The sequence below is a fragment of the Ipomoea triloba genome, chromosome 1 (genome assembly GCF_003576645.1).
Source record: "Ipomoea triloba cultivar NCNSP0323 chromosome 1, ASM357664v1".
In the NCBI taxonomy this organism is placed as follows: Eukaryota; Viridiplantae; Streptophyta; class Magnoliopsida; order Solanales; family Convolvulaceae; genus Ipomoea; species Ipomoea triloba.
The window spans coordinates 3,090,424-3,105,239 of record NC_044916.1 but is presented as its reverse complement, the minus strand read 5'-3'; the positions used below and the strand labels follow the sequence as shown (position 1 = coordinate 3,105,239).

Genomic DNA, 14,816 nt, shown 5'->3' with positions numbered 1-14,816 from the left:
AAAAAAAAAAAAAAAAAAAAAAAAAAAAAAAAAAAAAAAAAAAAAAAAAAAAAAAAAAAAGAAGACAAAGAGATAGTGATTATTTAAACGTATAATGATATGATAATACACTTGCCTTAAAAACAGTCAGATTTTATAATATTACAATATTTAGTAAATCTCCCGATCCATCCCCCATTACTCAGTCACTAACTTTATTTTATTTTAATGTAATAAATTAATTAATGACGTGGACTTTGAAACAAATTAAAGAACTAGAGGTGTCATGGTAATTGAAATGACATATTTTATTAACTTGGATGCCTAATAATAATAATATAATAATAATAATAATAATTATTATTATTATTATTATTGTTGTTGTTGTTGTTGTTGTTGTTGTTGTTGTTGTTATCATCGTCATCAAGGGCATCCATCTCGGCGACGATTGACGATTGAAGTAATTAAGCTTAGCTTAGGTTAACTTGGCTAGTTTGTCAAATGAGGTCGGCCAGTGACAAGTTAGTATACTATAGGACAAGTCAACTTTGCGGTCCAGGCCATGTTTTACTAAAAAAAGAAATAATTGAATAACTTTATCATGACTATAGGTCGCAATGTGAGCTGATTTGGGCTAAACCCACATGTAGTACTTTGGCCAACAAGACATGCCCTCGTATATGCTAGGCCCCCCTCTATATAACCTAGGTTAGGTAGAGTTGTTAAATTGAAAATATTGATTAGTTCGGCACAACTCAATGTCAAGTCACCTGACATTACTTACCATGACTAGCTAATCTCTAAAGACGAGATATGAGTCAAATTTCAATTAATCGTGAGAATACCGAATGATAGTACATTAAAAAAATTATGCAAATAAGGAAATATAGTAAAAATTTCCGTTTTGAAAAAGAAATGTAAGTAATTATGACATGAGCATGACAGCAACAAAAAAAAAAACAAAAAATTGTGCTGGATAATTCAAAAGAATACCACAGTCAAACAGCCTCAATATTCCCTATTTAATTCATTGCCATCTGGAGAGCTGTAATTAATAATTTCAAATTACCAAATTTCCAGAGATAAAGAAAGGGGTTATGATGGTCAACTCATTCCACCACTATATAACCAGAGACACCTCTTCCCACTTTCTCCATCTCTCTTTCTTCTGTTCAACGTTTCATTCATTCACCTACCACCTTTCTTCACTCACAAAGCAATCCAAGATCCTCCAATGGCAACCAAGCTTTACATTGTGTATGAATCTCTCTCTCTCTCTCTATTTATGTATATCTGTGGTTGTGTGTGTATACCACTGTTTTGGTGTGTGTTTGGAACAAATTTACAGCTTTTTTTTTAGTTTATCAATCTTCCATTTTTCTGAATCTTGTAATTTATAGCAGGAATAGAGGGTATGTGTTTGTCTTGTTCTTGATACATTTGATTACCATTGGTCCGAATTCTTGATTTTGGGTGGGTGTTTGATCACTCCATGGTGTGTTAAATGCCCTGTTTCTTGGGTTTAGGTTAATGTTTTTACATGCTGATTTCATAAAAATGTGTTCTTTATGAATTGAGAGGTTGGGGGAAGTATAATTTTCATATCAGATTTCATACATGATTATCTTGATTCTCGATTCTCATTGATCATTTCATAATCCTGTTTTTAAAAATCTTTATTGGATTAGCTATTTCATAATCCAACAGATTAGGTTATTCCCAGTACATTGATTGCTGCCATGCTTGATCCTAAACTTGTGTTTTTCTGATAATCTGATGTTTCATGTCTCTCCATGATTTTGATCAATGATACTTTTGTGGACTTCATTTTCTGTCAAATACTCAACTTTTCCCATTGTTCATATCACTCTATCCACTTATGCTTATCCCTAATAGGAAGAGTGATGAACCCTTGTTGATGAACTAGTTAGAGCGGCCTATTGCCTTCTTGGTTTGAGCCGATCAGCTATGGGCAATCTAAGTTGATTTACTTTTTTGTAGTCTTTTGCCGGCTAGGATCACCAAATAAGGTTTGCCCAATGCACACCTTTGAGTAGTGGCGGGTTTCCCTTGTCACGCAAAAATATATAAAATAATACACGTAAAAAATCTCAGTATCGGTTTAAGTTTTTAGTTGGGATTTCAATTTGATTGTCTGAATGTGGGTGAAGGAAACAAGTCACTGATAAAGAATCACAAAATTTGTTTAGTATCCCCTGACATCTGACAAGAATGGTTTCAATGTTGACAGTTTCTACTCCACTTATGGACATGTTGAGAAGCTGGCACATGAAATCAAGAAAGGAGCTGACTCTGTTGAAGGAGTTGAGGCCAAGCTATTTCAGGTGAGTGCTGGAATAATCATTTGTTTCCTTTTCTAGATCTGATAATTCAGTGAAAGTGTTACTGTACATTGTTTTGATCTTTCGGTTTTTGCTTACAAATTAATGGTTTGATTGCATACATACATATACCATAAGAAAGCAATATTCTATGATTTGGTTTGAGAAGTAATGTCTGTACTCTGAACTTCCATTGGAATTTCCAAATGACTTCATAGGAAATTAAAAATTGTTGTCAATTACAGACATTTTTGTTGATTCAATGGAACAGGTTCCAGAAACGCTTTCTGATGAGATTCTTGGAAAGCTGGGTGCACCAGCGAAGAGCGATGTGCCAATCATATCCCCCAACGACCTTCCTGAAGCCGATGGGTTCATCTTCGGGTTCCCAACGCGATTTGGGATGATGTCTGCTCAGTTCAAAGCGTTTCTCGATGCAACTGGAGGCCTATGGAGAACCCAGGCACTAGCAGGCAAGCCCGCAGGCCTGTTCTACAGCACTGGATCCCAGGGCGGTGGCCAAGAGACAACCGCGTTAGTATCTTCAATTCCCTTCTGTCCAATTTACATCGAACAATGGACTTAATTAACCCGAGTTTGATGATAACTGTGCAGGTTGACAGCAATCACTCAGCTGGTCCACCACGGGATGATCTTTGTGCCCATCGGCTACTCCTTTGGAGCTGGCATGTTCGAGATGGAGAAGGTTAAGGGAGGAAGCCCTTATGGCGCTGGAACGTACGCTGGAGATGGGTCCCGACAACCATCCCAGCTCGAGCTGGAACAGGCGTTCCACCAGGGGAAATACATTGCTGCCATTACAAAGAAGCTTAAAGCTGGATCTGCCTGATTAATCTCTCTGCAATTCTCTATACACCTTGCACTGTTCAGAAATTGGAGTCATACCCCTTTAATTTCTTTCATAGACATCTTCATTTGAAATAAACTAGTGTAGTGCCTTTGCCATATTACAGAATATACTTCTGTTTTCCTTTGTTGTTGGGGGGTTTTTAATTTCATAATGCAATACAGTATATAATTGATATTTATGAGTTCAGTATAATCTGTCTTTGGAAACCTCAATTTTCTTCATCAAGATCCTTCTTAATCTTGCTAAGCATTCTTAATCTTGAATCATCAATTTTCTCATGTTGTTGTTGATCTGTTGAGCTTCTCCATTAGTGGTATTAACAAGTTATACAAACATAAGAGTTAACCATCCCAGGGCATAGCTCAGTGACCGAAAGGTTGAATGTGAGTGTAATGATATGGTCGATCTAATTTAACAAATACTTAGGTTTGAATCAGTGACCGAAAGGTTGAGTGTGAGTGTAATGATATGGTCGATCTAATTTAACAAACACTTAGGTTTGAATCTCCTCAATGGGAGAAGATCTCAGCCTTGGGACAAAAAGAAAGCACCGATCCCCTAGGTAGGTGGGAGAAGGGCTTTCAGATTTAAGTTTTAGACCTATAAGAGTTAACCACAAATTGGTCTTAGTAAATGGATGATAAAAGTTGAGGGTCTTCTAATATAGATTATTTTACACTCAAAATATTAAAAAACAAAGACAAACAAACAAGCAAAATAGAATCTTAGGAGTAAAGTTGGTTTCATTTGTGCATGTCGTTTTCCAACTTGAATTTAAGTTCTTATACAACATAGTTTATATAGTAGTTTTAAGAGGGCTTTCAGGTTTGGGTAGGTATAAAGAGGGGTTTTTTTTTTTTTTTTTTTTTTCCTTCATATATCTCCACCAATGTGAAGTTAATCTGGATTCTACCAAGATTGTTTTACTTACTTGGAGGGAAGTCCGTCTCATAACTCTTTAACATAACACATATTTTACAATAGTTAAATATTACAATTGCATTAACAGTCTACTTACCAACTACCCCGATATCAGGTCAATTGGGTGTACTTAGGGTGTGTTTGGTTGGTGGGTTTAGGCATAAGGAATGGGTATGAAAGTGATTGCTTGTGTTTGGTTGATAGGTTTTGTGAATGCTACTATGGGTTTGGAATAGCTCATTAATGACAAAACTCATACCCTTATTAAATAAGGGTTTCATCTCCCTTCCTTATTTCTTCCCCAACTATTAATAATCATTCCCATTCCACCCAACTTCCAAACATGCTAAATTCTTTCAGCAAAACCCATTATCATTACCAAGTATTTGATACTCATTTCGATTCCGATTCCCATATGCGAAAATAACACTTCTTTTTAGATAGTAAATTTAAATTTGAATCGTATAACTCTCGACGTCTCGTTTATATTATAAAACAAGATTTCTGTGTTAAACTCAATTATGTCTTAATCATCTCCCTATTCCTCATTGACTCTTGTCCCATCGGTCAATAGTCTATTGGTTAACACTCTGATCTTCGTTATGCCACTTAATCAAGAAATTACAAGTTCTGCCATTTAATCACGAGGTCACAAACGTACATATACTTATTCTTGTTAAATACATTGTATTATATGCTCAATATCACACTCAGCTCGTATAAGAATCGATAAATGAGTGATCTTACAAGACTTGCATAGTGCAGAGATTTGGACACGCATAACCCAGACCACATTACCATATGTCCCAATTCAATATAATGTGAATCTAATACTATAAAGTAACTGATTTTGTGGTCCATTGCCACAAAGTTGTGGTACAGTTAAATAAGAAAGGGGTTGTACTAGACACAGGCACATGCATTTCCATGGACGATCAGCTTAGAAAAGAGTAACTGGGAATATTTCCAAAGATGACAGTGGTCCATGTAATCTTCTTAATAAAGGAAGAAATCGAAAATGATATGGCATTTCTATCTCATCCCATCTCTCTCTCTCTCTCTCTTAATCTTATTCTCTATTAACTCCTTTCATCTTTACCATCAATTTTACATTAATATCCTAACATTTTACGTGTTGAAAAAAAAAAAAAAAAAAAAAAAACCTCATTCCCTTTGTCTCTGGCCGGAGATAAACAAACTTCTTCGCCTCTGGGACGGAGGCAAAGGCAATCTCTTCATCTCTAGTCAGAGAAGAGTGGGAGGCTTCTTTTTTTGTTTTTTTTAAAGAATATTAAAATAATAAAAATTTGTAATAGAAGTAACTGCCACGTCAAGGTAAGATCGGTAGAACATGTCAATTTTGATTTAATTACATAATATTAGATTGTTCAAAAACTCATATCAATTGTAGTTTTTTGAGTTTGATGACTCAATTTTATTTTCATGTATAGTTCAGTAGGTCTATTTGAGCTTTTTTTTTTTTTTTTTTGTCTTTTAAGAAGTACTAAATTAGTAAGATAGAAAAGGTTTATAATGTTTTAACCTAGCTAGGTTATGATACCATGTGTATAAAGTTTGATCATTCACAATATATATTGTAATCCATGATATTGTAGAACTTTTTAATAAGATATAGTATATAAAAAATTGGATATATATATAGACACACATATGCATGCATGTATGTATGCACGCACTTTTGATGCATAGGATGTGAGATTCAAGGGGTGAATAAAGTGAAAAGACTTTTTAATTGAGTAGAAAGTGTTAAAACTTGTGGTTGAAGACAAACACTATAGAGAAGTTGCAATGATTAGCCAAGACCAGCAAAGCAGCAATAACATCACCCTACAAAGTAATACCAACACTGCACTGCACCTGCTCTCAATGCCCTTTAGTTTTCTATTTTTTTTTTTATCAACATCAAAATGATGCTCTGATCTCCCACTCCTTTGCTTTATCTATCCCACCCTAAAAAGCGAATTTCCTTTACCTCTAGAGCTCTCATATCCTGACCGAATAAAATTATGAAGAGATAAATTATGGTAACTAAGCAGTTCTTAGGTGGGAATTGAAGATGGCCACCAAGGCTCAATTCTAAACCTTCACGGCTTCGTCCTCAATCTACTATGTACCAACTAAGCTGGTCGTACGAGCTCTCACCCATTTCTCGATCTTCCCAGCTACATTATTCATTCCACCTTTCATTCTTCCATTTTTTTAATATTATCTTTCTCTTCCAAACAATAATAATAACAGTAAATATTTTGAGAGGAAATAATGGAACTGATACTGATGCTCAAAGGTTTGGTATTTAGATACATCAACCCATCATTTCAACAGTCATTGGGATGGGAGGTTATATTGGATTATATGTGAAGCTAATGACAAGAGATTCTTAAATTTTCCACTGTCGAAAGTGTGTTTTCCTATGATTAGTTGCTTGTCATGGGATTCTTGGAATTTAAGCATTTTCATTTTTAATCTCAGCTCTCTCTTTTCTTCTTTGGCTAAAAACATATCTGGGATGGATGGGCTACAACTGTAGAATCTTTTTTTTTTTTTTAACCCATCACTTTCACCATTTATAGTCCATCGAAAATCTCTCATCATCAATAAAACGTAAAATAACTGATATGTTCTCGCTCTTTCAGTATCAAATAATCATGTCAGCTTGAGTTTCAACTGAATCAAAGTTAAATAACTATAGGATCCAATGCGAAAAAAGCTAGATGTTAATCGATTCACGTGACACACATTCACTTTATTTCCGCTTTTTTGTTTCTTGTCTTTTCAACAGCTAAACAAAGAAGTGGTTGCAACAATGGAACCCTACAAATGAATATAGAAAAGGGAATTGAATAAAAGTTGCTTTGAAATGAGTAATCTGATCTGCTAACTTTGAGCTCAACCAACAACAACACAACACATACATGCACTACAATAACATTGGTTAATTAATATAATTAAGTTATATTAATAACCTAGCTAGCTAAACCCTCACAATCATCATCATCAACTAAATTTGCACCTGTTCCTGTTCCTAACCTCCAGATTATTCTTAATTATTCATTATTATTACAACGTTATCCTTTAATTCAACCTTAATCATCATTTGGTTTGTGAAAACATAATGCCTTCTGCCTCTTCATGGCCCAGCATTGCTAGCCTGTCTTCCTTTTTTTTTTTTTCCTCTCTTTTTTTCCTTAAGAAACCCAAAGGTCTAAAGAAATCATCAAAACTCATGACTTCTTTTAACTTCTCCGAACAATTCAATCTCTTCCCTATACAGTAGTTTTAATTTCTACCTGAAATTTGCCCCAAACGTTGGTGTCCAGAAATCAGTTGTTGCCTCAGCAGCCACAGGGAATGTGCTTGACATTGGCACTAAACATAGCCCTCGGCTCCTTAAATCTTGTTTTGACAACCCTTCTTCATCCAAAACCTCCTCGGTATTCTGCAACACGAGTAACGTTGTCAAGATCAAACCCTTACTACTACCCTAAAAGTTAGGTTACAACTAGTAACAAAAGCCCAACTTTATTTTCTTAATTATACTTGCGTAGCAGTCAATTAGATGTTGTAGTAGTCAACTAGATGTGGAGGCTGGACTTGGCCCTTCAGCCTCCGCTCAATTAACAAACGTAACATTAACTCGATTTACTCCTAAGATCGGTAAAGTTCTAAGTTTGAGTTTAATAATGTGTTAAAAGGTAAGTGTGGTCATGTACGATACCTGTTGACAGTGCTGATCGGATGGCGACCCATTTTTCTTATAGGGAGTAATCAAAACCTAGAATCACATAACAACATTTATGATTCAGGGTTTTCAAGAAAAATGATAGTAATTAAAGATGATGAATAATAAGGAAATGAATGTACATTGACTTGATCATGGAGGAACTTGATGTACTCAATAGCTTCATGGAGAACTGAGGCAGTATCAGTCTGCAGTAACAATATTAACATAGTATAAATTAAGCATCTTTAACTATACATAAACCAGATCAGCTAAATCAAAGGATGTAATTAGTAATTAATAGTACCATGTAGTAGTACTAAGGTACTTTTTGTTTTGTCATAAAAAGTTAAGATCGGTTAAAAAAAAAAGAAAAAGAAAATCTGAATGTCATATTACCTTTCCAAAAGGTGACACCAATTGTTGGAGGGCAGTTATTCGGTCCCCCAGCTTCTCTTTGCGCACCTGAGCCATAACCATCATTACGATTCTTACACAAAGATTTAATCTTTTCTTTTAAGGTTTCTTTAATTTGTCCAAAAAATGATAAACAAACTATGATCACACCAGAAATGATAAAAGAAATGTAAATTATTAGTATTATTGTACCTTAAAAGTTGGCAATGGCGATGGCGTTTCTATTCTTGGACGCTTGAAATCCGGTTCAGCAGTGCTGCTTTTGTTAGCTAAACAGCTCGAATCCCTTGGCTCCTTATTAATGCCATTCGACTGTAACAAACCGAACATAAGTTCTCGTTAATCGAATCAGACATTGGAAAATATTATAGTACAGTATTTGATGAGTTTAAGATTCTTTTACCTTTGCAGTGATGACAGGTTTCTTGTCAGTAAATGTTGGAGATGAGAAAGAACAAGAGGTAAGCGGTGAATTCCATAAAGATATGGAACTGGGGAACTGTAAGTGGTGGTTAGTTGGGGCGAGGAGGGAGGGGAATTTAGGGGGAGAAGGTGAAAAGTCACTTAAATTTTGTCCATAATTCGTCATCGCCGCCGTGGTCGGCGGCGCGTAGCTGATTACTGGCTGGTTGCTTATCAAACACTGCTGATGATGATGAGGATCTGCGTCGTCGAACATAGATTTCAGCAAATTGGGAGGATAATTGTACGAGGTAATGGGGAAATTACTAGTGGATAATTCTTGAGTGGAGCTTGGGATTACAGTCAAAGTCTGCTGCACCCCATAATTCAAGTCTTCTTGCACCATAGAACCATAACTCCGGTCACCCCTTTCGTTATCTTGCCTGCAAAATTCAAGAAAATCAAGCATCTATCGTTAACCTTAATCATGGAACCCTAATACACATGATGTTCTTGAATCATCAGATAACCAGAAAAATCAGCAGTCACTACTCTAGAGTTTGCTGAGTAAATCCAGTCTTATAATTTAGCCTACAAACGACAATAATATAGTAAATCAGTCTGCCTAGGTTACCCATAGTTGATGGGCTTCCAATTGGCTGTTCTAATTTAGAGTCGAACTTAAATCTGGATTACATTAAAACTTGGTTCCAGTCATCTGTGGCGGGAGTTTCTGTAATTGATGGACTCAAACCAAGAAGGTCAATCGGCCTGCCCTTGACCTCCGCCGTGACTTCCGCGCCGTGATTACTCGGCGGCCATGCAAAGCTCCCGATATCGTTCATCGACGCCGAGCACAGCGACGAACCGAACATGTTCCTCGTCGGATTCCACCATCCTCCTCCGCATACGGCGGCCGTCGAGAACTCATCCGCCATGAAACTATGTATATAAGTCTCTCTTTTCTTCCTTGTCCGATCCCCAGCTGAAACTCTAACAGTTACACGAAAGTGGATTCGGAATTCAAAGCTATGAAGTGGTATTTATATGTGTAGAGAGAAGGAGAAAAGAAATGAAAATGGATTGCGGTGGTTGAGAGTGAAGCTACCGGAATATGGTTGACATTGTAAAAGAGAAGATGATTAGACAAGCCAAAGGGAAGGGTACATATTTAATTATGAAAGTGGAGGAAAATATGGACTCGAATTTTGGATCAAATTCTCTTTATTATATTATATTATATTATTTTTATAAAAAAAAATTAAATATTTCTTTCTTCTTTTGATTTGTTTAATTCATGAGAACATTCCATTGTTTTGCTTTGGGAAAAAGGGATGAGGGAATGATAGGCTAATTTTATGAGTGGATAAACATTGTTGTAATATTTTACCATATATTCTTCCTTTTCCTTTTGACAAAAAAATAAAAATAAAAATTGGGGTCTTCGGTCCACTTGCTTGATTCGAGATGTGGTGTTGTGACTTACTAAGGAGGGATGTAGTTGCCAAGGACCTTGTGGTCCAATGGCATCAAATCCTTCCCTTTATACGGGAGGTGATGGGTTCGAGCCTCAGTGACAAGAGTCTATATGTCAAACAGATAGACAAAGAACTCTGTGGTTATGTTAACTTCCCATCACGGTGGCTTACCATAGGTGACTAATGTAAGTCAATCTGGTTGTAAACGGGGTGATATCATTGTTATTAGTCCGTGCATATTTCTTAATATACTTAAGTGATGATTGGAAACTCAGCAGCCTCAAAACATAAATTTATGATCATTGTTTTATGATCGAAATTTTATGATTTTTCAACCACTCTTTACACTTAACTTCTTGTTTTAGTTCTATAGTAAGAGACCAACGTCAAGATTTGCATAAAAACTCAATATATAGAGAAGAAAATTAAATCTATGAAACTTATTGAGCAAAGATATCTTAAGCATGGGTCTGGATTTGTTTGTCTCTTGATGTGAACATCTGAGGTAAAATCGATATTGGAATATAGCATTTTTCTTATTATATAATTATTTTAAAAATAAATAATTGAATTTACGAGTTAAGTATAGGTAGAATATGGCTTTTTCGTTTGAGCCAATCACTTAATTACATGGACTGGTTTATTTCATTGTGATAATTTATCTACTACAGTCACAAAATGGGTTTCTAAAACACAGTTTCGAGTACGGCTACAAGCTTTCTTGTAAATCATAATTGATCCAACAGTTGGTTTGATAATTATAATAATTTCTCGTGAAAGCTGTCTATTGTCGTTCTCGATTTATCTTTTATCGGCTAAATTACAAAACAAACTTAACTCAAAACACATTTTCAATTAGTACTCGCGGACTTTCCCGCAAATTAAAGGAAAGGTACAATATAAAAATCAGCCTCATTGTAAAGTTTATATATATATCGCCTATGGTAGTACCAAAGTTTGATTTGGCAGCCACGTCACTGTTTGGGAAGAATAATGTTTGCTTTAGTCTTGTTAAATTCTACGGCTGACATTATTTATACGAACGAACCGGAATTTCAGGACCATTGCATATTTGATATTATCTCACTTTCAAGCTTCACCTTGATTGTCAAGAGATATATAGTATATATTTTGTTTCTTCTAGTTTTAAATTTTTTTTTTTATTATCCTCTATTATTGGGAAATAATTCAACTAATTAACAAGTTTAAATTACAGTAGTTACAACTCAAATTAGGATTGTTGATAGTCTTAATAATTTATATGATCAGTATGGTTGCAGGTTGTAAGTTTTGACTACTTTGATCAGTGTTTAGAATTAGCGAGAATTTTTTAAGATTTTAAAAGTGATCAAAACACTAGTTTCATACTAAGAGCCTTCGATTTCTCACCATATTTGAGATGTGTACACTATAAAATCTCATATATAAATTCATATGCTAACTTGACCACCTAAATATGACCAAAAAAATTATTCGTAGCACCCGTGATCATTGTAGCTTCAATAAAGCAAAACCATTATTAATTTTGTCTTTAATTTTTAAAAAATTTCATGATTATTTCATGTTAAGTAGTTACCAGCATCATAATCAATACGAGGTTCTCATAGGCTGTTGCTTTACAAAGATGAAAAAATGATCAACAGCTACGAAAATCTAAAATGCTTTTTAAAATATAATGATCAATAATCAGGGAATACATTGATTGCTAACATATGTACCATACGAATCCCCAGAAAATTGTGTTTTATAACGTATAATATAAATATTCTTTGCTCACACTTGTGTGAGACCATCTCGCAGACCTTTTTCTGTGAGACGTGTCAAGTTGGATCGAATCAATATGCAAATGTAATACTAAATCAGGAATAAAATGTTCGTTACTTATAAGGAAAAACATAATACTTTCGTTGACAAATGTAATACTTTTATATTTTGATATAAACGTATTACTTTTTTCATAAAAAGTGTTATATTTTCCCTCATAACTAATATTTCACTTATAAATGAAAATATAATACTTTTACATCAAAGTGTATAAGCTAAGTATTACATTTTTATTCAAAAAGTATTGCATTTCATATTGACCCGACCCGTCTCACGTAAAAGGATTTGTGAAACGGTCTCACACAAGTTTTTACCATATTCTAATACTATATGGTGCAGTTAGACTACTTCTTATGGATGTACATGGTACAAAAGTATCGGTGTCGATTAGACACTTTATAAACTCTATTCAAAATATAATATTGAGTGCAAGTGATATTATTTTAGTATTTTTACGAACATTATTGTTCTTTGTATAACTTGAGACTAATTTTCATCAAATTTTATGTTTCTTTTTGGATTTGATGAAAGCGGAGAAAAGTTTGAACCGAAGTGCAAGTTACCAGTACATTACACCATGAAATCCATCAAAGTTAATGTTATGCCATTATTGCAACAAGAATTTAATTATCTTATGGGACATGGAAGTCAAAATAGAATATACGATTGACTTGTAGGGCAGTGCAGGTAACAAAACGCGTCATTAACATTCCCAATAATTAACAAAGTTTTTTGTCTTTTAATGATATGTACCAAGAAAAAAGATGTCTTTCTATTTTCTAATGACTCTTAATTCCAAGTCCTTAATTCGTCAACTTAAAGTCAAATCACGTAGCCAATTCAATTTGTCATTCTTGTGGGGAGGACAAATTTGCCCTTCCTTCCAAAATCACTCCTTCAATTTTGCATTAGCAAATATTTGTATAGGTTTTGAACTCCCGACCTCTCTTAACAAATTTGAATGCATGACTACTGATCTAATCGAACTAGTTAACATTCTTTTAAAACAAAATTTGTTATTAAGATCTAGATTTGTATGTCCGACCAACAATTTTGTGCTCAAATCAACAACCATGCAACCATAGCCTTCACCCCAATGACGATCCATCTGGTTTAATTTTTTCGTACTAACCCACTAATTCTTTGGTGCTTTCATAACAACAATGATCAATTTTGAGCTACAATTACATCTTTCTCGCTTATATTTCATCTCATTTTCATTAATTTGTGGTGTGAGATTTGAATTTCAACGACCACACAACCGTAGTCTACCTCTGACAATAATTCTCATTCAATCAGTCAAGTCATCATATTTTAACGTTTTCATTTACGAACATGACCACCACAACATCAATACAATTTTCAATGGAAAGCACCACATACATATAAATCCAATCATGAAGTCAAACCGAGAGCCTATTGCAACAATGGTAAGTTTGAACACATTACTTATTCGCACTTAAATAATGCCAATTACGTTACACATACAAATTAAAGCTAATGAAGATGGAGCCAAAATGATCAAAACTGTGTGGGGTTAAGGAGCGACGGGTCCACACGGCAAGCAGCGTGCCCCCTATGCGACGCATGAGGCCTCCACATCGTCGGAACAGTCAAACTGCTAATTCTGACAACATTCGACCTTATTTCCAACCAGACACAACACTTGATCCACAGGAAGAAGATCCAACCAAAAATTAAAAATGGGAATTCGGATCATATCCTTTTGGGTTTGGGTTAGTTAATCAGAGTATGTACATTGCAGGTGGTCCTCATGGATGAAAGGACTGCAGCTAAAGTAGGCCAAAGCTAGTGACATTTTTACCTCTTCTTCTTGTTTTCTTGTGCATTCTCGAATATTGTTCCCCTAACTTCTCTCCCTATGCATTCAAGAAAATCATCCATGCCATCTGGCCTAATGATGATAAGTCTCACTTAATAATTACTCTAAGCGGAAAAATGGGTTCGATCCCTACCACAAACATTAAAAATTTGAGTTTTTGAATTTGGAATAGACTCCTTAATTCCTTATGTTTAAAAATATACATTTTGTGTTAAGTATCAAAACTAATTTGACTCGATTTACCTTCTCATGAGTTTAGGCCGAACAGGTTCACGGGGTCGAGAATATAGTTTGACAAAACCGATAAACTAGGGTTATCAAAAAAAAATTTAAGCTTCATCCTTGAATGCACATTCATCCTTTGATCAATTTAGACAGAGAATATAGGATCAACTTGGTAAATTTTACTAAAAATTTAATTAAAAACTGAACAGTTATAAGTTAATTAGAAGTTGAAAGTTATGAAGTGATAAAGTAACTAATTATGATATAGATAAGAAAACAATAGTTCTAACCAAATTGTGCAATTTTACTATATTATCTATTGTGCATGGTAAAATTTGTCAGCTTCTGGCTTGACCTGTGACATAACCAAACTGCTAGCTAGCTTCTTCAAGAAAGTGGTTAATGATATTCAAGAAAAAAGGAACACAATAATTGTTATAGAGAAAAGAGGAGCGTTGTGCATGTAATTACCAGATCATCACAACATAAAAAACATCATTATATTAACTCCCACGCTTGTCTCGACTCTCCAACTTGTACCTATCAAAACACACATGATGTGATTCATCTCACATAATCACTATATTATTTTTTTTTACGAAAAAAACTCGTAATTACTATATAAGGGAATGTATTGAGTAAATTTCATTTCTGTGTAAAAATTTGCAAATTAAATTTCACTGGAGAGATAAACTACACTAAGAAGACTTAGACTCAATGTGACGAGTCTATGCAACAAGTTTAACCAATAAGGTGTTGACAAGAATCAAATTCA

General features: G+C 34.6%; 2 protein-coding genes across 2 annotated transcripts; one reads left to right on the top strand and one right to left on the bottom strand.

Moving 5' to 3' along the window:
* Positions 1–1,109: 1,109 nt before the first annotated feature.
* LOC116026434 (NAD(P)H dehydrogenase (quinone) FQR1-like) lies at positions 1,110–3,404 on the top strand. The gene is made up of 4 exons (XM_031267850.1): positions 1,110–1,236; positions 2,231–2,324; positions 2,593–2,855; positions 2,937–3,404. Exons 1-4 carry the CDS (start codon positions 1,214–1,216, stop codon positions 3,169–3,171), a joined length of 615 nt encoding a protein of 204 aa, XP_031123710.1. The 5' UTR covers positions 1,110–1,213; the 3' UTR covers positions 3,172–3,404.
* A 3,444-nt stretch (positions 3,405–6,848) lies between these two features.
* On the bottom strand, positions 6,849–9,814 carry LOC116026353 (transcription factor bHLH112-like). The gene is made up of 7 exons (XM_031267844.1): positions 9,368–9,814; positions 8,673–9,114; positions 8,462–8,581; positions 8,252–8,317; positions 7,996–8,061; positions 7,850–7,906; positions 6,849–7,570 (listed from the first exon to the last, which is right to left on the bottom strand). Exons 1-7 carry the CDS (start codon positions 9,607–9,609, stop codon positions 7,418–7,420), a joined length of 1,146 nt encoding a protein of 381 aa, XP_031123704.1. The 5' UTR covers positions 9,610–9,814; the 3' UTR covers positions 6,849–7,417.
* Positions 9,815–14,816: the final 5,002 nt, after the last annotated feature.